Source organism: Agelaius phoeniceus, chromosome 33 (genome assembly GCF_051311805.1).
Source record: "Agelaius phoeniceus isolate bAgePho1 chromosome 33, bAgePho1.hap1, whole genome shotgun sequence".
Taxonomy (NCBI): Eukaryota; Metazoa; Chordata; class Aves; order Passeriformes; family Icteridae; genus Agelaius; species Agelaius phoeniceus.
Genome location: NC_135297.1, coordinates 2,775,038 through 2,799,879, shown reverse-complemented (window position 1 = coordinate 2,799,879; position 24,842 = coordinate 2,775,038). Strand labels below are relative to the sequence as shown.

The 24,842-nt window shown below is 53.5% G+C and overlaps 2 protein-coding genes across 2 annotated transcripts; one reads left to right on the top strand and one right to left on the bottom strand.

Moving 5' to 3' along the window:
* The first annotated feature begins 10,734 nt into the window (after positions 1-10,734).
* On the top strand, positions 10,735-11,667 carry LOC129131861 (olfactory receptor 14C36-like). The gene has a single exon (XM_054650851.2). It carries the CDS (start codon positions 10,735-10,737, stop codon positions 11,665-11,667), a length of 933 nt encoding a protein of 310 aa, XP_054506826.2.
* A 12,008-nt stretch (positions 11,668-23,675) lies between these two features.
* On the bottom strand, positions 23,676-24,608 carry LOC129131862 (olfactory receptor 14J1-like). Its single transcript, XM_054650852.2, has one exon. It carries the CDS (start codon positions 24,606-24,608, stop codon positions 23,676-23,678), a length of 933 nt encoding a protein of 310 aa, XP_054506827.2.
* Between the last annotated feature and the right edge of the window lie 234 nt (positions 24,609-24,842).

Here is a 24,842-nt window from a genome sequence, read left to right as displayed (position 1 = left end):
CTCTTTCCCAAAGGACGGAGAGCCCAGAGCCCCAGTGCTCCAGGGGCAGATGAGCAGCAGCCCTCGACATGCCAGGGTCAGCTGGACCTGTGAGGTGGCCCCCAGGAGGCCAAACCAGCCGCAGACCTGTTCCATGTTCTCTTGGTTCCATGGGGCCCCTGAGTTTCACAATGGTCTCCTTGATTCCATGAGGCACCTCAGTGTCACCATGGCCCCTTGGTTCCATGAGGTTCTGTGCTCTCAGCAATGGTCTCCTTGTTTGTGCAGTGTCACAGTGGCTGCACAAAGGCCTGAGGGTTTAAAAGAACAGAGCATGAGCTCAGCCCATGGTCTGGACCCTCCTTCTCCTGGGGTTTGTGTCTCACCCACACTGGAACCCAAGCACTTGGTAGCTGAATGTGTGTCTGTCTCTCTTTGTTTTTAATTGTTATCCTCTTTACCTTGAACATTTTTTGGGTAACTCAGGATCTTAAGGGTTAGAGGTATCCAGGATAAATGGGCTAAGTTAATGAAGTTAATGCTATAATGAGAGGTTTTTGTTGAATTGGATGTTGTATTAAATTCTTTGCCAAAGTTCCTTGATTTTCTGTACTTTGCCAGTAAAATTTTGTGTCATTTTGACCTCTTGAGAATATCTGGCAGGTGTTTCTCCTGTGCACCAAATTTGAGGAAAGGAGCCTTTGGTCACCCCAAGCATTTGAGTGTTCTGGGGTGTCCCAGCCCCGCAGGCTCACAATGCCCTCTTGTTTCCATGAGGCCCCGCTGTGTCACCCTGGCCCTCGGTTCCCTGAGGATCTGGAGTGTCACACGGGTTTGTGGCATTTGTGCTTGCTGCCCCTCACATCCCCTTGGCCCACCAAGAGCCCCGAGGCAGCCGTGAGGGACAGGCCCTGCTGGCCCAGGCTGGGCTCAGGCCTTGGCCTTTCTGCTTCCTGCAGCCAAGCCAGGCCTTGCTCAGCACTGCAGTTCCCTGCTCAGAGCCTTGGGCTCCCTGCAATCCTGGCCTCAAGGATCTGCTCTCACCAGGCCCTGGGCAGTCTTTGGCCCTCCCTGCCCTCACTGGGGCCCAGCCATGCTCCAAGGCACTTGGAGTTTTGCTGCTGACTCCTTGAGCAGCTTCTTCATCCTTCTCTCTGTGCCTGAGGCTCCTGGACCCAGCCCCAAATCCACCGTGGGGCTGATTAAGATACAGAAAGACCTCAGGGGCTCTTTCTCTTCCTTCAATGGTCTTCAATTCTCCAGGGCTTGTGCAGTGATTGGAGTCAGTTTGGAGTTCTGTTAAGGATGAAGATTTCAAAGTGTACCTCATGACTTTTTTCTTTAATCAAGTGAGTATTTTTTTATTTTCAAGATCAGAGAAGAGCTGATAGAAGCATTCCCCAGGTGATCTTGATGCTGAATGTCTCCTTACGAGGTCTGGCCATGGAGAATAATGAGCCCCTTGAGGGCTGAGCCAGTTTGCACCAGCTGCTCCTCACCCCCAGCCTCACCATGTCTGTATGGCCCACCTGGGACTGACATTCCCATGCCCTGCACAGAACCTTGTCCCCTGAGCTCTGCAGCTCCATGTCCCAGCCCATTGCACCATGTCCCACCTGCTCTCCTCGGGGCTCTACCTGCACACAGGCCCAGGAGAAGTTTTCCTGTTGGGAAGGAAAGAATAGAAAAGCCTGAGCAGGTTTCCTAAACAGCAAACCCCACTCAGGACCCACCTGCTCAGTCCAGGCTGCCTGGAATGGTGTCACCTTTCTACAAGGGACAGTGTGAGCAGAAATGATCTCTGGGAGCAGAATTCTCTGAGTCTTGCAGCTGAATCCTCTGTCCTTTCCCTGGATCTCTGTTGCAGATGGAAGCTGCTGGTGCCATCCTCACCTTTAAACTCTCTCTTGAATGCAAACAGATGTTCCCAGGTGTGTTAAGCAGGATTTACTCAATGTTTCCTCAAAACTTTTGTGTTCCCCATGGAACAAAGGGGCCATTTTGGCACTGAGGGGGCGATGTGGAAGCAAGGAGTCAATTGTGACCCTGGGTGCCATGGAACCAAGGGGCCATGGTGACACAGCAGGGCCACATGAATCCAGTGGTCCATTGTGACACTGTGGATCCAAGGAGACCATGCAGACACCCCTGGAACCTCATGGAACCAAGGAGTCCATGGTGACCCAGCGGGGCTGCCTGGAGCCCATGGTCCATGGTGACACTGCCCATCCAAGGAGGCCATTGTGACACTGCAGGAGCTCATGGAGCGAGGGAGGCCATTGTGACACTGAAGAACTTCATGGCACCAAATATCCATGGTGACACAGCAGGGCATCATGGGAACCAAGGAACCGCTGTTGACAGAGGGAAACTCATGGAACCAGGGGCCCTTGTGGCACTGCAGAACCAACAGAGCTGCTGGACCTTGTGCCCTGGCCCTGCACAGCTCCTTGGGAGGCACGGCAGGAGCAGCACCCTGGGAACCTCGGGAATGCCCCTCTGGCATCCATGGCACACACTGCCAGGGGCTGGAATTCTAGTTCCCAGCCAGGAAAAGATGTTCCGGACCTGGAAGGCACAAGCCCTTAAAGAAGGGACCAAAAGCCAAGTAAGATCTTGCTCTTATAGTGACATTTCCCTGCCAGCCTTCATAACTTCACCCATGGTTGTTGTAGCTCATGGACTGGGAATTCAACCAGGGCAGGGTCTTTGGTGAGAGTTGCCCTGGGTCAAGGGAGACACTGAGAGAGAAACTGAGCAGGCAGAGAAAGGCAGGAGAGAAAGGGGGACACAAACACAATCAGCTGAGAAGGTGGCACTCTGAAAAACAGAACTGGAACTGACTGAAAATGAATGGGACAGAAAGAAGTAATTTTGTAACTTGATTTCCTATCAAAATACAATTTTCTCCATTTCTCACAAACCTCCTGCCAGTGTCATTCAGCAGGGCTGTCAGAAAGGTTTTGTTCTGAGTGGATGTTCCAAGCTGCAGCCACAAGCAAAAAGGGAATGGGGATTTTCCTGCTCCTGGTGAGTTTGACATCCTCAGATGAGGAAAGGAGGAGGCACGAGAGGAAAAGGGCAGCTGGGCTTCATCCTTCCACAGAAAAGAGTGAGGAGAAAATCTCCAGTTCTGTTGACAAGGAGGAGGAGGAGGAGGATGATGAGGACAAGGAGGAAGAAGAGGAGGGGGAGGAGTGTGACAAGGAGGATGCGGAGGAGGAGGAGGAGGATGATGAGGAGGAAGGGGATGCGGAGGAGGAGGACAAGGACAAGGAGGAGGACATGGAGGAGGTGGATGAGGAGGAGGCCGTGAACAAGAAAGAGGAAAAGGGGAGAAGGAGGAGAAGGAAAGGGAGGAGGAGGACAAGGATGACAAGGAGAAGGAGGAATAGGATGAGGATGACGAGGAGGAGGAGAATGAAGAGGAGGAGGAGGAGGAGGAGGAGGACAAGGAGAAGGAGGAGGATGAGGATGAGGAGGAGGATGAGGAGGACAAGATGGGGGATGAGGATGAAGAGGACAAGGAGGAGGAGGAGGACAGCGATGAGGAAGAGGACAAGGAAGAGGATGATGAAGAGGAAGAAGAGGATGAGTAGGAGGAGGACGAGGACGAGGACAAGAACAAGGAGGAGGAGGAGGAGGAGGACAACGAAGAGGAGGAGAAGGAGGAGGAGGACCAGGAGGAACAGGGGGAGGAGGACAAAGAGGAAGAGAAGGATGAGGAGGATGAAGAGGAGGAGAAGGAGGAGGAGGAGGACAAGGACGAGGAGGACGAGGACGAGGACGAGGACGAGGACAAAATGGGGGACAAGGATGAAGAGGACAAGGAGGAGGAGGACGACAATGAGGAGGAGGACAAGGAAGAGGATGACGAGGAGGAGGAGGAGGATGAGTAGGAGGAGGACGAGGAGGACAAGGAGGAGGATGAAGAGGAGGACGAGGAGGACAAAGAGGAGGAGGAGGATGATGAGAACGAGGAGGAGGAGGAGGATAAGGAGGAGGAGGGGGAGGACAAGGATGAGGAGGAGGAGGACGAGGTGGACGAAGAGGAGGATTAGGAGGAGGAGGACGAGGAGGAGGAAAACAAGGAAGATGATGACGAGGAAGTGGAGGAGGATGAGTAGGAGGAGGGGGAGGAGGAGAAGGAGCCGGAGGATAAGGAGGAGGACACGGGCACTTCAAACCAGTGTAAGGACTTTGAAAATTGGTGTAGAATAAATGATCTAGAAATATACATGATGTGTCTCCGATCATTCACTGCACTTGGAGTAGATTCTTGATAGATGATGCATGGGAAGGAACAAATCTGGACTAAATCTGATTTTGTTACTTGTGTGCTGTAATGCAGCCTCGAGAAGGAGCGATGCTTTCATGCCGCTGTATACACCAGTGTCTGAGGCAGGTGAATGCTCCGGAGGTTCCCCTGAGGGCGGCAGCGATGGCGGCGCCGCTCCCTCAGTGCCGCCTGGGCTGAGCGGGCGCCCTTTGGGCCCAGATGGGACTGTGGCTCCTCTGGGCCCCGCTCGGCCGCCCCCGCCGAGCTTGGGCATTCGCCGAGCTCCGAGAAGCCGCCGGTGCTGCTGCAGCTGAAGCGCAAACGCCCCGGGCGGAGGAGCGACCCTGCCGCCGCCGCTGCCCTGGCCCCGAGCCCTTCTCCGGCCCGGACAAGGCGCCGCTGCGGCTGGCGGCCGCCCCTCAGCCCCCGGGCCCGGCCCCGGCAGGCGGGGAGCCCTGGGCAGCGCCCTTGCGGCAGCAGGGACCGAGCCCCGGCACCGGGCTCTGGCCCCGTGGCGCTGCAGGGCCGAGGGGGACACGGGCAGGGCGCTCGGCGCCATCGCCCCCAGCCCCGAGGCCCCTTTGGAGCCCGGCCCGGGGCTCGCCCCCGCCTCCTCCAAGGCCCTGCTGGGCTCGGGCTGGTGCTCAGCGCTGGGCCCGGCTCTTGTGCTCGCCCCGAGCGGGGTTTGCTTGCAGCCCGGGGTGCTGAGGATCTCATGGGAAATGTCACTGCAAGGGCGGTGTTGATCAGCCTGGTGCTTCCTTTGTGCTGTTCCTTACACTGCTGTTTTGTTTTATTCGGCTTTTAGAGCCTGCCTGTGAAGAGAAGCCCTCCAGAAGCACGGAGGCTGCTGAAACATCCGACATCCTCGCCCTAAGCAAGGGATGGAACAGCACAGACTGCTGAAAAGATTCCAGCTGGTCTCAGGGCACAGAGAAAGCCTGTTTAACTTGGTATTTGGTGGTCCATGTCTGTATAAAAGAATGCTCTATAATGTCAGCTTTCAAGAAAATGTCCTAGGTTGATGTTTCCTGTGCTGGTGAGAGTCTTTTAAACCCAGCCTTCTCCTGACCTCTCTGCTGTTGCAGTTCCATGGACAGAGGTTGTTGTCTTTTACCCCTTCCCATGGGCAGGCTGGTGTTCAGCCATCTCCAGGACAGCAGGGCCCCATCCCACGTCACTGTGACCTGAGAAGGCAAAATTCATCTCTCCAAATGTCCCCCCTTGCTCCTTCTTGCCAGACACTTGACCCTGGCACTGGGGTTTGCTGCTGGTTGCTGCAGGAAGAGGGAAAACCCTGTGACATATTGGGGCACATGGAACCAAGGAAACCCCTGTGACACTGTGGGGCCTGATGGAACCAAGGGTCCTTTGTGGCACAGGGAGCCACATGGAGCCAAATATCCATCGTGACAGTTTGGGATCTCATGGAACCCATTGTTCATTGCAACAAAGCAGATCCAAGGAGACCATGGTGTTGCTCGTTGTTCATGCAAAGCTTTTGCATTAATCATGGAATCATGGAGCCCATTGTGACACAGCAGGGCCCCATGGAACCAAGGAGCCATGGTGACACTTGGAACTAAGGATACCACTGTTGAGCACAGAACCTCATGGAACCAAAAGTCCATTGCCACAGAGCAAGGCCTCATGGAACCATGGAGTCCAAAGGTCTAAAACATTTCCTGCACAGTTCTGCCTTGGGTGAGGGGAATGTTATTGGTGACAGCTTGGTCTTGGCACACACTTGAGCAGTGTGTCTGTTTGTAGTGGGGAAACTCAGGAGTTTCAGTTGCTTCAAAAAACCTCAAAAAGGGAAAACCCCTGTTAGGCTGAGTGCAGCCAGCTCTCCAAGCACAGCAGGTCCCAGGGGAGTGAGGACAGACAGGATGGGGCTGGGCACTGTGGAGCAAGGTTGTCCACAGTGGGTCAGAGCTCCAGGCACAGCTTCTGTGAGCAGCCCAGAGCTGCTGAGGAGAGACCCTGGGTCAATAACAATCACAGAATGCTGCAATTGTCTCTGCTCCAAAGAGAGCAGTAATAAAATACGTCCTTTAAAATAGGAGTGTATATTTTTTAGAAGCTCTTTGAAATATTTCTCCATAACTGGACTAGGAAACCTAGAAACCTAGGAGAGCCAAGGACACTGTTGCAGCTTCAGGCCCAAAAAGTGCAAACAGTGAATTGAGGAGAGCAGACTGGGAGGATGGGACTTCACAACCTGAAGCTGTAATTGGATAATTAACCCCAATATGGAAATGGACCAAAACCTCTAAAAATGTGAAAATGTGTGAACCATTGTCCATCTTGGGTGTACCCTCAGCCAGGCTCTTGCACTGCCCCAGGTGTATCCTTTGAAGGCCTTTTAATAAATCCCTACTTTATTCCTGTAACACTGTCCAGCCCCTGTTCTAGGCAGCCCCTCAAGGCATCAAAGCCTGGCTGGCTGGGACACCTGGGGGCCACCTGACAGGTCCAGCTGACCCTGGCATGTCGAGGGCTGCTGCTCATCTGCCCCTGGAGCACTGGGGCTCTGGGCTCTCCTTCCTGTGGAAAGAGCTGCCCTTCTCCTCCAGATGCCCATGGCCAAAATCAGGATTCCTCCTCCAAATTTCCATATATGCAAAGATTGTTCCCAGATGAAGTCTGCCAGGACAGACAGATCTGGCTGGCTTGGCCACCTGGGGGCCACCTTGTGACAGTGTTCACAGGGGTTTTCAGGATGAGGGAAGAGACATAGATTTGACTCCATATTTCAGAAGGCTTGATTTATTATTTTATGAGATATATATATATATTACATTATAACTATAGTAAAAAGAAATAGAAGGAAAAGGTTCATCTCAGAAGGCTAGCTAGGAATAGAATGGAAAAGAATGATAACAAAAGGCAGCTCTCTCAGACTCTGTCTGAGATAGCTCGGCCTTGATTGGCCATTAATTATAAACAACCTAGATGGGCCAATCAAAAATCCACCTGATGCATTCCACAGCAGGAGATAACCATTGCTTACCTTTTGTTTCTGAGGCCTCAGCTTCTCAGAAGGGAAAAAAAAACCTAAGAAAGGATTTTCAGAAAAAGATGTCTACGACACCACCTCTCATCTACCTTTGAAACACTGGGGCTCTGTGCTTTCTATCCTAATAAAAAGCACTCTCCTTCCTGTCCTGGTGCCCACAGCCAAAACTGAGATTCCACCTCCAAAATTCCCCATGTCCAAGGATTTCACCCAGATGAAACGTGCCAGGAGAGACAGATTGGGCTCTCTTGGCCCATGGGTGGCCACCTCTTGTATTCTTCTAAGAAACTTGGACTTCACACTTTTCTTTCTTATGGATAAACCATCCATCTCTATCAGGTGCCCATGGTCAAAACTGAGATTCCACCTCCCAAATTCTATGTATGCAAGGATTTCTCCATGATGTAAGCGGCCAGGACAAACAGGTCTGGCTGGTTTGGACTCTCAGGAGCCTTCTCTCTCTGCTTCTGCCACTCAAATTCTTGAGCTCTGTGCTCTCCTTCCAATGGAAAAGAACCGTCCTTCTTATCCCTGCAGAAATGGCTGAATTTTTGATTCCACCTGCAAAATTCCCTATATCCAAGGGCTGCTTTCAGACAAAAGCGGCCAGGAGAGAGAGGCCTGGCTGGCCTTGGCCTCTGGTGGCCACCTTTCATCTGGCCCTGAAACACTGGTGTTCCACGCTTTCCTTCCTATGGAAAAGAACTGTCCTTCTCCTCCAGGCATCCATGTCCGAAACTGTTATTCCACCTCTACAATTCCCTATATGCAAGGATGGCTCCCAGAAAAAATCTTCCAGCACTGTCTAAACTGGCTGCCCTTGGCCTCTGGTGGCTGCCCCTCGTCTGCCCCTGGAACACTGGGGCTCGGTTGTTTCCTTCCTGTGGAGACCACAGTGACACTGTGAGGACCTGGTGGAACCATGGAGACCATTGTGACACTCTGGGATACCATGGTGACACCGTGGGGCTTCATGGAACCAAGAGACCACCATGGCTCTGTGGGGCCTCGTGGAACCATGGAGACCATTAGGACCCTTCAGGGCCTCGTGTAACCACGGGGCCATTGTGACACCTCAGGGACTCATGGAATCAAGGGAACCACTGGGACATTGTGGGGGCCCATGGAATGAGAGAAACATGGAACACATCTGGCTGATTTGGCCTCCTAGGGGCGACCTGACAGGTCTGGCTGATCTCAGAATGTCAAGGGCTGCCTCTCATCTGCCCATGAAACACTGGGGCTCCATGCTTTCCTTCCTATGGAAAGAACTGTCTCTCTTTTCAAACGCCCATGGACAAAATTGGTACTCCGCCCTAAAACCTTGCTGTATGCAAGCGTATCTCTCAGAGAAAAACCTGTCAGCTCTGGCTGGCCTTGGCCTCTGGTGGTCACATCTCATCTGCCTCAGAAGCACCAGGGCTGTGCAGCAGCTGCAAGACAGCCCTGCCAGAGCCAACTTGGGCAGCACTTTGGCCATGGCTGCTGGGCCTGGGCCTGAGGCAGGAGCAGGAGACAAGTGACCCTTGCAGGCCTGGGGCCTCATGGCCTCCTTGTCCCTGCTCAGCAGCCTGGCAGGGGCCGCCCCATGCTCCTGCCCTTGGCATTGCACATCCCCACATGCCAGTGCCCATCCCGGCAAGAGCCCTGAGCAAGGAGGGAGGGACAGGATCTGCCTGGCCAGGCCCTGGGGCTCAGGCCTTGGCCCTTGGCATTCCTCAAACACATCCAGCTTTGCTCAGCACCAGAGACACCTTGGCCTTGTTTGTGCCCAGCTGTCATCACTGCCTCCAGTGTTCTGCTCTAACTGGAACCTGGGGACACTTTCTCAGTCGTGTCCCTCAGTGGAACCCATTAAAACTTCAAGAAACTTTTGGAGTTTGAATTTAATTTTGAGTTCTTGAGAAGTTTTCTGAACACTCTCTCAGGGACTGATTTTGATGTAAACAACACCAAATCCCCAGAGGCTCATTAAAGTCCTTGTGCTGTGTCTGTGCTGCTGAGCTTTAAAGGAACAGCTCTTCCCAGGGCCAGCTCCTCTCCCAGCCCAGCAGGGCTGAGGGCTCTGCCTGCAGGCACTGAGGGCACAGGAGCCAGGCAGAGACAGGCTGAAGGCAATCAGGATTGGGAAGACATTGAGCTGAGACTTCACCTGGAGAAAGATCTTCACAGCCCTGTGCATGGTGAGTGTGTGGGTGCAGGGCAATGTCCCCTGTGCTCCTGGAGGGATCTCCTGAAGCCAGCACACCCCAGAGCCTGGGGGATGTGTCAGGAGGACTCTCCCAGTTTCTCTGTGGCACAGGAGCAGGAGGAGGAGGAGGAGGAGGAGGAGGGGGAGGATGTGGTGCAGAGCGGGGCTGCTCTGGGCACCGTCAGAGGGACAGGGCAGGACGGCTCCTGCTGCCAGGGACGGCTGCAGGGGCTGAAGCTGGGGCTGCAGCCAGGGCTGCCCAGGGCTGTCCTGCAGAGCAGCTCCTGCAGCCCTCAGGGCTCTTGGCCAGCCCAGGGCATGTGCCACCTGCCAGGGGCAGCTCTCAGCCTGCCTGGCAGCTCCCCATGGACGCTGCAGGGGAGAAGTTCCAGGTGCAAGGAGCCCCCCCCATCAGGGCAGATTCCTCCTGCTCTGGAGATGGTGCTGCATGGCCAGGGCTGCTCTCAGCTTTCTCCTAAAGGGAAGGGAAAGGGGCTGTCAGCTTTGGCTGTGTCACTGAGCCTCCTGCACTGTCAGCCTGGGCATCAGCAGATGGGCCTCAGATCTCCCTCAGAAAGTGCCTCCTCAGCCTCCTCTCCCTACACACAGCAGCAGCAGCAGCTTGGCTTGCAGTATCTCTGTTTGTCTGGCCTGCACTTAGACCCTGGTGCCAGGGAGATGCCCCTGGGCAGTGCCCTGTTCTGGGAGGGATCTGCAGGGCAGAGCTGAGCCCCCAGAGCTGGGCTGGGCTCTGGCAGCACTGGCAGGGATAAGGCTTGGATAGAGGGAAACAGCTCCCAGCAGGCAACAACTCCAGGCAGCAGAGAGCCAGAGCAACCCCTGGTATCCATTCCTGTTCAGGTGCACTGGGAAGAGAGTAGGGCTTAGAGACACTAACTGTGAAACAGGAGTCTATAGAAACTTTACTTTTTTTTTCAGGCATATTTAAAGTTTGATCACCCAGAGCTAGAGGGAGGTGTAATGGGCAAAGGGCACCTGTGTGGGGACAGCAGGTCTGACTGCACTAGGACACAGGGAGCCCTGTTTTCCTTCTGGGCTTCCCTGGGGTTCAGTCTGAGAGCAATGCTGAAGATGAATCAATAACTCAGGAGCATAAACCCAAGCTCAAAAATAAAAATGTTGAGTAAAGTTCTCGGACAGGTAGAGAAGTAGTTTTGAGGGAATTCCTAAAATAACCCCATTGGATTGACTCAAAGAGCTTGTCAATGTCTTGTTTCAACAGTCCACCATTCCCAGAGTGAAGGAATGTCCAACAGCAGCTCCATCAGGCACTTCCTCCTGCTGGCATTGGCAGACACGCGGCAGCTGCAGCTCCTGCACTTCTGCCTCTTGCTGGGCATCTCCCTGGCTGCCCTCCTGGGCAACGGCCTCATCATCAGCGCCGTAGCCTGCGGCCACCACCTGCACATGCCCATGTTCTTCTTCCTGCTCAACCTGGCCCTCAGCGACCTGGGCTCCATCTGCACCACTGTCCCCAAAGCCATGCACAATTCCCTCTGGGACACCAGCACCATCTCCTACTCAGGATGTGCTGCACAGGTTTTTCTGTTTGTCTTTTTCATTTCAGCAGAGTATTTCCTCCTGACCATCATGTGCTACGACCGCTACGTGTCCATCTGCAAACCCCTGCACTACGGGACCCTCCTGGGCAGCAGAGCTTGTGCCCACATGGCAGCAGCTGCCTGGGCCAGTGCCTTTCCCATTGCTCTGCTGCACACAGCCAATACATTTTCCCTGCCCCTGTGCCATGGCAATGCCCTGGGCCAGTTCTTCTGTGAAATCCCACACATCCTCAAGCTCTCCTGCTATAAATCCTACCTCAGGAAACTTGGGATTTCATTGGTTGGTGTCTGTTTAGGATTTGGTTGTTTTGTGTTCATGGTTTTCTCCTATGTGCAGATCTTCAGGGCTGTGCTGAGGATCCCCTCTGAGCAGGGACGGCACAAAGCCTTTTCCACCTGCCTCCCTCACCTGACCGTGGTCTCCCTCTTCCTCAGCACCTCATTTTTTGCGTACCTGAAGCCCCCCTCCATCTCTTCCCCATCCCTGGATCTGGCAGTGTCAGTTCAATATTCCGTGGTGCCCCCAGTCCTGAACCCTCTCATCTACAGCCTGAGGAACCAGGAGCTCAAGGCTGCAGTGTGGAGACTGATGGCTAGACAGTTTCAGAAACATTAAACTGCTGTCAAGTTTCTGTAAGTCATTTGCAATAAATTTTGTCTTTTATAGTACTTGGGTTTGGTATTTCATTTGTTCTTTCCTTTGTCTTAGTCTTTTAATCTTGTCTAGAAGAAATGGCACTGTTTTTGTCATATTTCAATTTGTTTTTCTCCGCCTTTGCTGTGGCCTCAGACTGTGTCCATGAGGACCTCTGCTCTCAGTGGTTTTAAGTGACCTAAAGCATCTCCCAGCAAAGTCTTCCCTGGCAATTCCCCTTTTGCTGCCTTCCCTGGAGCTGCAGCAGCAATGTCTGTGTGCAGAGCTGGGGGCATGTCACGGGTGGCACAGCAGCTCTGCTCCTGCTGGCCACACCATTCCTGATCCAGGCCAGGAGCCATTGGCCTTCTTGCCCACCTGGGCACACTGCTGCCTCATGTCCAGCCTGCTGTCCATCAGTGCCCCAGGTCCCTTTCTGCCTGGCCGCTCTCCAGCCACTCTGTCCCCAGCCTGTAGCGCTGCAGGGGTTGTTGTGGCCAAAGTGCAGGAGCCAGCACTTGGTCTTGTTCAACCTCACCTTGCTGGATTTGGGCCCTGGATCCAGCCTGTCCAGGTCCCTCTGCAGAGCCCTCCTACCCTCCAGCAGATCCACACTCACACCCAGCTTGGTGGCATCTGCAGATTTGCTGATGCTGGACTCAGTCCCCTCATGCAGATCAGCAGTGCAGACATTGAAATCCACGCTGGCTGGCTCTGATCCCTGGGCCATCCTGTGGGTGCCCTGTGATGGCACTCAAGGTGATCTGTTCCATAACCTTGCCGGGCACCCAGGTCAGCTGACAGGCCTGGAGTTCCCCAGCTCCTCCTTCCAGCCCTTCTTGGGGATGGGCTCACATTGGCACCTCCAGTGCTCTGGGACCTCCCTGCTGAGCCAGCACTGATGGTAAATGATGGAGAGCAGCTTGGGGAGCTCATCCACAGCTCCCTCATCCCCCTGGGATGGATCCCATCTGCTCCCAGAGACACCTGTGAGCATCTGAGTGGCTCAGCAGGTCCCCAGCTGCTTCCTCCTGGATTCCAGGGGGGCTGTTCTGCTCCCTGCGCCCATCTACAGCTCAGGAGAACACTTGCCCTGAGGACAAGTTGACTTATTGTTGGAAACTGAGGCAAAGAAGGGGTTAAGTACCTCAGCCTTTTCCTCAGCTTTGGTTACCATATCCCCCCAATAAGGAATGGAGGTGTTCCTCTTCACCCCTTTGCCATTAATGCATTCATAAAAAATATTTTTAATATTCTTCAAAGAAGTGGCCAGCAGCTATTATGCTTTCACCTCTCTAATTTTCTTTCTGCATTGTCTTGGTTTGGAATGACAGGTGTCTGGAAAGGAAGGCAGGAGCCTCCCCTGAAATGGAAAATGTAAATCCCTTCCCTCCAAATTGTTATCAATTTGGAATTAAGGGGACTCTCAGGCAAAAATATGGAAGCAGGAAAAACAGTTCCTTATTAGGAAAGAAAATAAAAAGATAAAATAAACAATGCAGTAAACCAAAACAGCACTGACAGAGTCAGAATACAACCTGACACCCTGTGGGTCAGGGTGTTGGTAGCAGTCCAATTGGAATTGTGGCTGCAGCCCTCCAGGAGTGTCAGGTGTGGTTCTCTTGGAGCAGGGATCCTGTAGAAAGGTGTAGTCTTCCTCTGAAGATCCAGTGGAAGAGGAAGCTGCTGTTCCTCTGGGAAATCCAGTGGAGAAGCTGTGCTGGTGTTCCAGAAACTCAGATTATATCCAGGTAGGAATGCTTGGCTCCTCCCTCTGGGCGGAGCATCTCCCAATGGGATACTGTAGTTCTTATCAGTCATGCAGTGGCATTCAATAGCCCATTATCAGCAGATGACCCCCGGAGGGAGGAGTGGTTATGGAAGACATAAGGAAAACTGCCCACTTAACAGAAGAAAACTGCCATAGAGATGGCAAATAGAATCCATCTTGCCTTGCAGTCTGGGACATGCATGACGTAACAACATCCTAAAACACTTCCTGAGTTGCCTGCCCCTCTGTGCAAAGATGATGCACCCTCTTTTTTTCCTTGAGTTCCTGGAAAACGCTCCATGTCCAGCCAGGCCAGTCCTTTTCCTTGCTAGTTAACTTGTCAAAAGGGACAGGCTGTTCCTGCTCTTTCAAGATTTCTTTCTTGAAGTGCATCCATCCTTCCTGGAATCCTTTGTTTTAAAAGGACTGTTTCACTTTAAAAAATCAGCTCTGATTTGGTACTTGCCAAATCTACATCCTCATAGGCTGAAGTCTGCTCTTACAAGTCCAGTGCAGAAGATTTGTTGATGCCTCTTTTTTCACAGAATGTGTAAAAAGTCAATAATTTCATCGTCACTGTGTCCCAGGGAGCCTCTGACCACCACATCTCCCTCCAGCCCTTCTCTGTTTGTGACCAGCAGGAGACAGAGCTTTCCTTGGCAGTGGGAATTGCAGGAAACCTCCCCAAAGCGCAGCTTGGAAGGTTCAGGCTGGAGCTGAGGAGAAAGCAAAGTCCCTCGCAGGGCAGAATGTTGGTGCTGGAGGTGTGGCAGCGTGAGGCTGGGCCATGGCCGGGCTCTGTGTGCCAGGAGCCGGCAGCGCTGGGTGCAGGGAGCCCAGAGAGGGCACAGAAACGCTGGGTGAGAAATGCTGGGGGACAGCGAGATGGGCGAGTGCAGCCGGCCAGGGCAGAGGAGCAGCACGCCCAGGGGCCACAGCCTGCAGGACAGATGGCCAAGGGCTGGGAAGGGCTGGCAGGGCCACAGGCACCCAGGCCTTTGTGCCCTGGGCTCGGGCAGCGCCTCTGGAGGCCCCACAGGAGGAACTTTCCTGGCAGGGGCTGCACTTTGCTTCTCCCTCGGCCTCCCTGGGGAGGCTGGCAGGGGCTGCAGGTTGATGCCATTTGTCCTTGCTGCCCCTCACATCCCCCTGGCCCACCAAGAGCCCCGAGGCAGCCGTGAGGGACAGGCCCTGCTGGCCCAGGCTGGGCTCAGGCCTTGGCCTTTCTGCTTCCTGCAGCCAAGCCAGGCCTTGCTCAGCACTGCAGTTCCCTGCTCAGGGCCTTGGGCTCCCTGCAATCCTGGCCTCAAGGATCTGCTCTCACCAGGCCCTGGGCAGTCTTTGGCCCTCCCTGCCCTCACTGGGGCCCAGCCATGCTCCAAGGCACTTGGAGTTTTGCTGCTGACTCCTTGAGCAGCTTCTTCATCCTTCTCTCTGTGCCTGAGGCTCCTGGACCCAGCCCCAAATCCATCGTGGGGCTGATTAAAATACAGAAAGCCCTCAGGAGCTCTTTGTCTCCCTTCCATTGTCTTCCAGTCTCCAGGGCTTGAGCAGTGATTGGAGTCAGTTTGGAATTCTCTTCAGGAGGAAGATTCCAAAGTGCACATCATGATTTTTGGTTTTAGTCAAGGGAATATTTTTTTACTTTTCATTTCAGAGAAGAGGGGATAGAAGCATTCCCCAGGTGATCTTGATGCTGAATGTCTCCTTAGGAGGTCTGGGCAGGGAGAAGAATGAGCCCCTTGCAGGCTGAGCCTGTTTGGACAAGCTTCTCCTTACCCCCAGCCTCACCATGTCTGACATTGCCCACCTGGGACTGACATCCCAAAACATATAAAAAATTTAAGCATTCTTCTGTATAAATAAAATTTAACTTATAAATAAAATTACAAATATATTATTCTAATTTATGAAAATATTCTTCATTATTTTTAATACATTATTTTCATATTTTTCTTTAAAAATCTATACATTTTTAGCAACCAAAAAAATTATTGGTCTCTCATTATAGGAAACACAATTCCCTTAATTAATTAATTAATCCCTATTAGCTATTTATTTCTTTCTCCTTATGGTAACTAGTAATATTTGTAGTCTTTTTGTTATCTTTTTTATCATCTTTTTCTCACATAGGCTCCAAGGGACCACTTCGGGATCCCTGGAGACATTTCTGGGACAAATTTGGGGCAGTTTTGGGTCTGGGGAGGGAACTCAGAGAGAACTTGAGGTTCTGAAGGACACTTGGGGGAGACGGGTGGGCACTTGGACGGGGTACTCAGGGATTCTGAGGGACAGTTCGGGGTCCGGGGCAGCACTTGGGGGTCCAGGGGGGCCCTTGGACGTCAGGGAGGGGAATTTGGGGCCCTTCGGGGTCCGGGAGGGCCCTTGGGGGGCTCTGACAGGGCTCTCTGGGGCGTGGGGGGTGATGGGAGTTGAAGGCGCAGGGATCATACGGTTCAACAGCGCCGCAGAGCATCACGGGAGTTCTTGGCGCAGCTGCAATGGCTCTCGGAGGGGCGCGGGGCATGACGGGAGATGAAGTCCCGGCTGGAAAAGCGATGGACGTGCGCCGCGAAGCATGATGGGAGCTGTAGTCCCGGAAGTGGTGGGAACACTGCGTTTGGGGGTCCGGGAAGGCACCTGCGGATACTTTTGCGTCCGAGCCGTGACTTGAGGTCCTCGGGGGAACTTAAACGGCTCGGGAATCCTTGGGGGGAGCTCGGGGAGCTCTAACTGGGCTCTTTAGGGCGCGAGGCACGGCAGGAGTTTTAGGCGCGGGACAGTGTTCTGAGGGGCTCGGGGGCCACGGGGGATGAGAGGAGATGAATTCCCAGAAGTGGCTGTACCAGGCATCTGTGGGGTTGGGAGCACGCAGGGGGTCCGGGGACGCTTTTGTGGGGTCCCAAATGGGTGCTGAGGAGGCACTGAGGGATCCTTCAGGATCTAGGGGACACTTATGGGACAGATGTGGCGGATCCCGGGGTTCTGTGGAGCGCGGGGCATGACGGGCGTTGCAGTCCCGGCTGCAATGGGGCTGTATCCGGCCGCGGGGCATGACGGGAGTTGTAGGCAAAAGAAAAATATTGCATCCGCCTAGGCACCGCCCCCAGGCCCGGATCTCTTGCGCTGATTGGCTGCTGCTGGTGATGGGCGGAAGCCTCGGCAAATGAGAGGCGGCGGAGGCGGGAACAGCCTCTCCATTCCCTCCCAGTACAGCCCAGTTCATTCCCAGTACTACCCCAGTACAAGCCCAGTAAAACCCCAGTGTCCCTCCGATCCCTTCCAATACACACCAGTCCCTCCCAAAACACCTGAGTCCATTCCCATTCCCTCCAGCTCCTCCCAATTTCATCGACAGGGTGTCCCAGTGTCCCCAGTCTTCCCCACAATGTTCCCAGTGTTCCCCAGTATGTCCCAGTCCTCCCCAGTGTTTCCAAGGACAGTTTAATTTCTCATGGTGGCCATGGCAGCCAAACCCAGCAGTGGGGTCAGTGCAGTGCCCATGGCCACAGCCCCTTGCAGTGGCCCAGTGCAGCTTGGGCTGATGATCCACCCTCACAGCTGGCCCAGGGCAGCTCTGCAGTGGCTTTGGTGGCACCTGGGGCTGGCACACACCTGAGCAGTGTGTCTGTTTGCAGTGGGGAAACTCAGGGGTTTCAGATTGCTTCAAAAAATGCGAAAAGGGAAAACCCCTCTTAGGCTGGGTGCAGCCAGGTCTCCAAGCACAGCAGGTCCCAGGGGAGTGAGGATAGACAGGATGGGGCTGGGCACTGTGGAGCAAGGTTGTCCACAGTGGGTCAGAGCTCCAGGCACAGCTTCTGTGAGCAGGCCAGAGCTGCTGAGGAGAGACCCTGGGTCAATATCAATCACAGAATGCTGCAACCACCTCTGCTCTAAAGAGAAATAAAATAAAAATACATCATTTAAAATAGGAATGTCTGTTTCTGACAAATTCTTTGAAATCTTTCTCCATAACTGGAGTAGGAAAACTTTAATGACCCTCTCAGTGCTTTGGTGTTATTTACATCAGACTCAATCCCTGAGATCCTGTTTAAAAAACATCTCAAGAACTCAAAGATAAATTTAGACTCCAAAGTTCCTTGAAGTTTTAATGGGTCCCACTGAGGGACATGACTGAGAAAGAGTCCCCAGGTTCCAGTTAGAGCAGAACCCTGGTGGCAGTGATGACAGCTGGGCACAAACAAGGCCAAGGTGTCTCTGGTGCTGAGCAGAGCTGGATGTGTTTGAGGAATGCCAAGGGCCAAGGCCTGAGCCCCAGGGCCTGGCCAGGCAGATCCTGTCCCTCCCTCCTTGCTCAGGGCTCTTGCTGGGATGGGCTCTGGCATGTGGGGATGTGCAATGCCAAGGGCAGGAGCATGGGGCGGCCCCTGCCAGGCTGCTGAGCAGGGACAAGGAGGCCATGAGGCCCCAGGCCTGCAAGGGTCACTTGTCTCCTGCTCCTGCCTCAGGCCCAGGCCCAGCAGCCAGGGCCAATGCCTGAGCCCCAGGGCCTGGCCAGGCAGATGCTGTCCCTCCCTCCTTGCTCAGGGCTCTTGCCGGGATGGGCTCTGGCATGTGGGGATGTGCAATGCCAAGGGCAGGAGCATGGGGCGGCCCCTGCCACGCTGCTGAGCAGGGACAAGGAGGCCATGAGGCCCCAGGCCTGCAAGGGTCACTTGTCTCCTGCTCCTGCCTCAGGCCCAGGCCCAGCAGCCATGGCCAATGTGCTGCCCAAGTTGGCTCTGGCAGGGCTGTCTTGCAGCTGCTGCCCATGCCTGTGCCCTGTGCAGCCCAGGCTGTCCTACGGTGTCCCTGCCCTGCGCCTCTGTCCCTGCAGGCTGTCGGCACCCCCCGGCTGCCCCACCTGGCTGGGCCCTTCCTTTGCTGGCACCTCTGCCTCCTGCCTGCCTCTGCCTGCCCACACAAAGCCTGGGGCTGATACCAAAAGGGTTCATTCCATTTTTACCCTGCCTGGGAACTTTCAGCACAGGAACAAGGCATGCAGGGGCTGCTTTCCCTGCAAGGACACTTGGAAGAGAAGAAGACATCTGGCTCAAGGGTGCAGGGTTAGAGAAAACAAGGAGTGAATCTGGGAACTTGGGGTGGGTTTTATGGAAATGGGTAAATTGTAATTCACATTTAGCGACTGTATATAAGCAACACACTGGTTGAATTTCATGTCCATGTAAGGTTAGGAGTTATCCCTCACGAGACCTCAGGTCTGAATAAATGATACCCTCTGAAATAGCAAATGAGCGTTCGGGAGCCTTATTTTGGTATTTCAAAGATTTGCCGCCAGCGGGGCCTCACAGAACCAACAACTCAGCTGTGACACTGTGCAAACCCATGGAACAAAGGGTCCATTGTGACACCGTGGAACCCCATGAAACCAAAATCCATTTTGGCACATTGGGGTCTCATTGAACCAATGGTCCCTTGTGATACTGTGGATCCAAGGAGACCATTGTGTCCCTGAGAAACCTCTTGGAACCAAGGGGCCATTGTGACACTAAAAGGACTCATGAACCAATGGCCAGGGGTCCATGATGACACTTGGAGGCCTCATTGGCTCAAGGGGCTCTGCAGGGCCTCATGGAACCAAGGAGACCCTTCTGACATTGTGAGTCCCCATGGAACCAAGGGCCCATTGTGACACTGTGGCACCAAGGAGACCCCTGTGACACTGCAAGGTCTCATGGAAGCAAGGGACCATTGTGACACTCTGGAGCCCCATGGAAACAAGGGGCCAGTGTGACACATCTGGGCCTGATGGAACCAAGGATCCAATATGACACCAACACTGGGACCCTGCAGGGCCCCATGGATCCAAGGGAACAGGGAACAGGTCTGGTTGGCTTGGCCTGACTGGTCACACTGCCCTTGGCATGTCGAGGGTCTCTTCTCATGTACCCCTGAAACCCTGGGGCTCTGAGCTGACCTTCAAATGGAAAAGAACTGCCCTTCTCATTCATGCATCCATGGCCAAAACAGGATTCCCCATTTCAGTCAAGGGGTCGAGCTAGAAATGCAGCTAGGCTAGTGAGAACTACATATATTTTAATTAGAAGTTTACATGAATTAAGAGGTTAAGTTAGAAACAAAGTTAGCTAAGAGATATATCTTGACTAGAGCTGAACAAAGAAATTAATGATACCAGGTGGGGACAACTGAAGCAAAGATGGAAGTGACATGAGATACATGAAGTATTGTACAAGAGCAGGACCATAAACACAGCTGAATCCTAAGAGTAATCAAACTATGAAAGGAGGTATGGATTGTGACCAGCAGGTTAAGAAGCCATGCCAAATTGACACAGATGAAGATTTTACCGTAAGGAAGATGATTTACTTTGTCCCCTAGAACCCACTGACCCATTTCCAGAGACCAATGGCTCAATTAAAGAGGACAACTGCCAGCTATAACAGATATTCAACTGATTATAATACTAAGCAGTGTAGGTAGTATTTATGTATTAGGTGTCTGGGAAACCATTTGAATATGTAAAACCTTTTTTGATAAATAAGGGGACCAGAGTCTGTGATTCTTTGCACGTGTCTCTGGGAGACTACTACTGACGTGCCTGGCACTGTAATAAATACCCTCTTTTCAACTTTAATCAGTTGAAGAGTTGTCTGTCTGTGCATCACCTCCAAAATTCCCAATATCCAGGGACTGCTGCCAGACAAAATCTTCCATTACCAAGAAGCCTGGCTGACCTTGTCTTCCTGAGAACTGGGTCTCACCTGCCTTCAAACAGTGGGGCTCTGAACTTTCCTTCCTATGGACAAGAACTGTCCCTCCTGCACAGGCCAAAATAGGTACTTTTCCTCCAAAATTCCTATATGCAAGGGTTTCTCCCAGACCAAAGCTGCCAGGACAGACATTCCTAGGTGGCCTTGGCCTCTGGTGGTTGCCTCTATTCTGCCCTGAAACATTGGTGCTCCATCCTTTCCTTCCTATGGAAAAGAACCATCCTTCCTCTCCAGGTGCCCATGGCTGAAATTGGGATTCCACCTCCTAAAGTCCTATATCCAATGATTGGTCCTACACAAAAGCTGCCATTACAGACAGGTCTGGCTGGCCTTGGCCTGCTCAGGGCCAGCTCTCACCTGCCTTCCAAACACAGGGGCTCCATGCTTTCCTTTCTGTGGAAAAGAACTGGCCTGGTCCTCCAGGCACAAATGGCTGAAAATGGGATTCCACATTCAAAATTTCCAATATCCAAAGGTTGCTCCCAGACAAACCTGCCAGGACAGACAGACAGGCCTGGCCTTGGCCTCTGGTGACTGCAGTTCATCAGCCCCTGAAACACTGGGGCTCTGTGCTTTCCTTCCTGTGGAGACCATGGTGGCACTGCGGGGCCCCATGGAACCATGGAGACCATTGTGACACTCTGGGGCCTTCTTAAATGAAGGGATCATCGTGACACTGTGGGACCCCGTGGCACCAAGGCCATCACTGTGGCTCTGTTGGGCCGCACGGTCCCAAGGGCCCAGTGTGAAGCAGCAGGGCTCTGTGGAGCCAAGAGGCCATTGCTGCATTTCAGGGCCTCATGGAACCAAAGGGCCATTGTGATCCTGGGGGCACTGTGGATCCATGGAGAGCATTGTGGAATTGCAAGGCCTCATGGAATCATGGAGACCATTGTGGCACTGTGGGGCCCCAGGGAACCAAAGGGCCACTGTGACCCTGCAGGGCCTCATGGAAGCACGGGGCCATTGTGACACTGCAGAAGCAAGGAGAACATTGTGACCCTGCAGGGCCTCATGGAACCAAAGGGACATGGAACAGGTCTGGATGGTTTGGCCTCCCAGGGGCCATGTTACAGGTCTGGATGATCTTGGAATGCTGAGGGCTGCCTCTCATCAGCCCCAGGAGAGCTGGGGCTCTGTGCTTTCCTTCCTATGGAAAAGAAGCATCCGTCTTCCCAGGTGCCCTGCAGGATCACAATGGCCAAAATTGATACTCCCCCTAAAAAATTCCCTATATGCAAGGGTTCTCCCAGCCAAAAGCTGCCAGGCCAGAGAGCTCTGGCTGGCCTTGGCCTCTGGTGGTCACCTCTCATCTCAAGGAAGCTCTGAGGAAAGTATTTGAACAGATTTGACTACTGGAACATCAATGAGTCTCTCATCCTATGAAAAACTCAGATGCTCTCCTGATCACATGTGTCTTTTTTTCCTCATTGTGTATTATGCATGAAATATTATTTTCAGTTACATAATATTATTCTTCTCACTCCACCAGGGTTATCTGGCACAAAACACCTCCTCTACATATGGATCCAGGTCCCCTGTATAAGCAAACACAAGAAAGAATGCAGCAGGAATGATTTGTCTCTGCTCCCATCTGTCCCATCTCCTCTGGAGCTGGAGGTGCAGCCCCAGCACTGGGCAGGGCTCAGGGCTCACAAGCTCAGCTCCCACCCAGAGAACTTGCAGACCCTGGGCTGCTCTTCTTGGCCCCTGCACGCTCAGCCAGGCTGAGATGGACACTGATGGTTTCTGGGCCAGGCTCTCTGAGCCCAGCCCAGCTCCCTGCAAGCTCTGCCAGCTGCCCTGAGCTCTGGGCAGCACCAAGGGCCTCTCTGAGCCCAGCCCAGCCCAGCCGGCTCTGGCCCCACAGCTCTGCTCAGGCCAGGCTGCTCTGGGCACTGCCCCACAGCCTCAGCCCCTGGCAAGGGCACAGCAGCAGCTGCAGCTGCCACAGGACTCAGCCCCACCATGGGGGAAGGTGCCTGGCCAAGGGAAAGGAGGCTCCCTGGCTGCCCTGCTCTCCTCTGCAGGAGATGCTGAGAGCTCTGCAGCCCCTGCTGCCATCCCATCTGCCCAGGGCAGCACAAGAGCCCCGGCCTTGGGGCCCTCAAGAGCTGCTCCTGCTCCAGGCCCAGGGCCCATCCCAGAGCTAGGGCAGCCACAAAGCTGTGCCCATTTCTGTTCATTGCTGCTCTGATCAGGATGCATCCTCAGCACCTTGGAGTTTGGTGATGAACTTTACTTTTCCAGAGGCCTCTTCTTTCTTGAGCTCTTCAGCTGAGAAATTCAGTGACAAAGGCTCATTCACATTTGTTCAGAACACCCAAACAAGACAAGTCCATGGGAATAATTCAAGTCTCTGATTCTTCTGTGGTTAATTTGTTTTGAGAAGTGTATTCAAATAGAATATATTATATTAAAAATAGTTAGGAGACAATTGTTTTGTCCTGTTTAGTTTTCTTTTCTGTTTGTAGATTCAGAATCCGCAGTTGATATTGATCCCCAGCCCCTCCTTATGTAGTTTGAACAGATATGAAAATCAAGACCCTTCATGGCTGACAATCAATCAAGACTTCGTCCCTACCCCCACGCCACCAATTGCCCCATCCAACCCCTGGCACTGCTATGGATCAGGAATGGTGTGGCCAGCAGGAGCAGGGCAGGGATTCTTCCCCTGTACTCAGCATTGGTGAGGCCACACCTCGAGTGCTGTGTCCAGTTCTGGGCCCCCAATTTAGGAAGGCCATGGAGGGGTTGGAGTGTCCAGAGAAGGGCAAAAAGGCTGGGGAGGGGTCTGGAAGAGAAATCTGGTTGAAAGGACATGAGGGAGCTGCGGTTGTATAATCTGGAGAAGGCTCAGGGCAGACAATACTGTGTTAGGGTGCAGGTTAGAATTGGTGAACTCAAAGGTTTGTCACAACAAAGCTGAGTGGTTTCCCTGGTGTCCCCCAGCCCTTGCTGGCCCCAGGGGCTGATGGCATTTGTGCTCCCTCAGGTTCATGTCCCCACAGCAACAGCATGGGGGTGCTGCCCCTGCTGTGTGCAATGCAAACAGGGGCTGCTGAGGCAGTGCTGCCGTGTCTGTGCCTGCAAGGATGGGGCACCTGTGTGAGCTGGGGGAGAGGCCAGGGCTGCAGAGGGGGGATGTTGTTGGCAGCTGCATGAGGACGCTCTGGGACGCTGCCCTGGGCTGTGCAGCGCACTGGGCATGGATCAGCCCCTGCTCTGCTGCTCCTTCCCATCTGCCCCAGGGCCCTTGCAGAGCCCCAGCCATGCTGTTTGCCCCCAGCCTGCCCACGGCCAGCCTGGGGCTGCTCACGGGGGTTGCTGTGCTGAGCATTGGCCTGGCCGTGTTCTTGAGAGAGCCTGGGCAAGGAGCCTGGAGCCCCCAGGCAAACCACCAAAACCAAGCAGAACTATCAAAGATTACTTTTATTACAAGTGATTTGCAAAAACTGGGCAGCACTTTAGTGTTTCTGATACCATCCAGTCATCAGTGTCCACACTGCAGCCTTGAGCTCCTGGTTCCTCAGGCTGTAAATGAGGGGGTTCAGAGCTGGAGGCACCACCGAGTACAGAACTGACACTGCCAGATCCAGGGATGGGGAGGAGACAGAGGGGGGTTTTAGGTAGGCAAAAATGGCAGTGCTGAGAAACAGGGAGACCACGGTCAGGTGAGGGAGGCAGGTGGAAAAGGCTTTGTGCCGTCCCTGCTCAGAGGGGATCCTCAGCACAGCCCTGAAGATCTGCACATAGGAGAAAACCATGAACACAAAACAACCAAAACCTAAACATATAGCAAACAATGAAATCCAAATTTTTCTCAAGGTGAAGTGTGAGCAGGAGAGCTTGAGGATCTGGGGCTCCTCACAGAAGAACTGGCCCAGGGCATTGCCCTGGCACAGGGGCAGGGAAAATGTATTGGCTGTGTGCAGCAGAGCATTGAGAAAGGCACTGGCCCAGGCAGCTGCTGCCATGTGGGCACAAGCTCTGCTGCCCAGGAGGGTCCCGTAGTGCAGGGGTTTGCAGATGGACACGTAGCGGTCGTAGCACATGATGGTCAGCAGGGAAAACTCTGCTGACATAAAGAAAAGAAAAAAGAAAACCTGTGCAGCACATCCTGAGTAGGAGATGGTGCTGGTGTCCCAGAGGGAATTGTGCATGGCTTTGGGGACAGTGGTGCAGATGGAGCCCAGGTCGCTGAGGGCCAGGTTGAGCAGGAAGAAGAACATGGGCGTGTGCAGGTGGTGGCCGCAGGCTACGGCGCTGATGATGAGGCCGTTGCCCAGGAGGGCAGCCAGGGAGATGCCCAGCAAGAGGCAGAAGTGCAGGAGCTGCAGCTGCCGCGTGTCTGCCAATGCCAGCAGGAGGAAGTGCCTGATGGAGCTGCTGTTGGACATTCCTTCACTCTGGGCATGGTGGACTGTTGAAAGAAGGCATTGACAATCTCTTTGAGTTAATCCTATGGGGTTATTTTAGGAATTCCCTCAAAACTACTTCTCTACCTGTGGGGCCACTTCACTCAACATTTTTATTTTTGAGCATGGGTTTGTGCTGCTGAATTACTGCCTCATCTTCAGCATTGCTCTCAGCCTGAACCCTAGGGAAGCCCAGAGGGAAAACAGGGCACCTTG

What these genes read in the sequence shown, in the direction of transcription:
- LOC129131861 (XM_054650851.2), top strand. Translation starts at nt 10,735, where the DNA reads ATGTCCAACAGCAGCTCCATCAGGCACTTCCTCCTGCTGGCATTGGCA.
- LOC129131862 (XM_054650852.2), bottom strand. Translation starts at nt 24,608, where the DNA reads ATGTCCAACAGCAGCTCCATCAGGCACTTCCTCCTGCTGGCATTGGCA.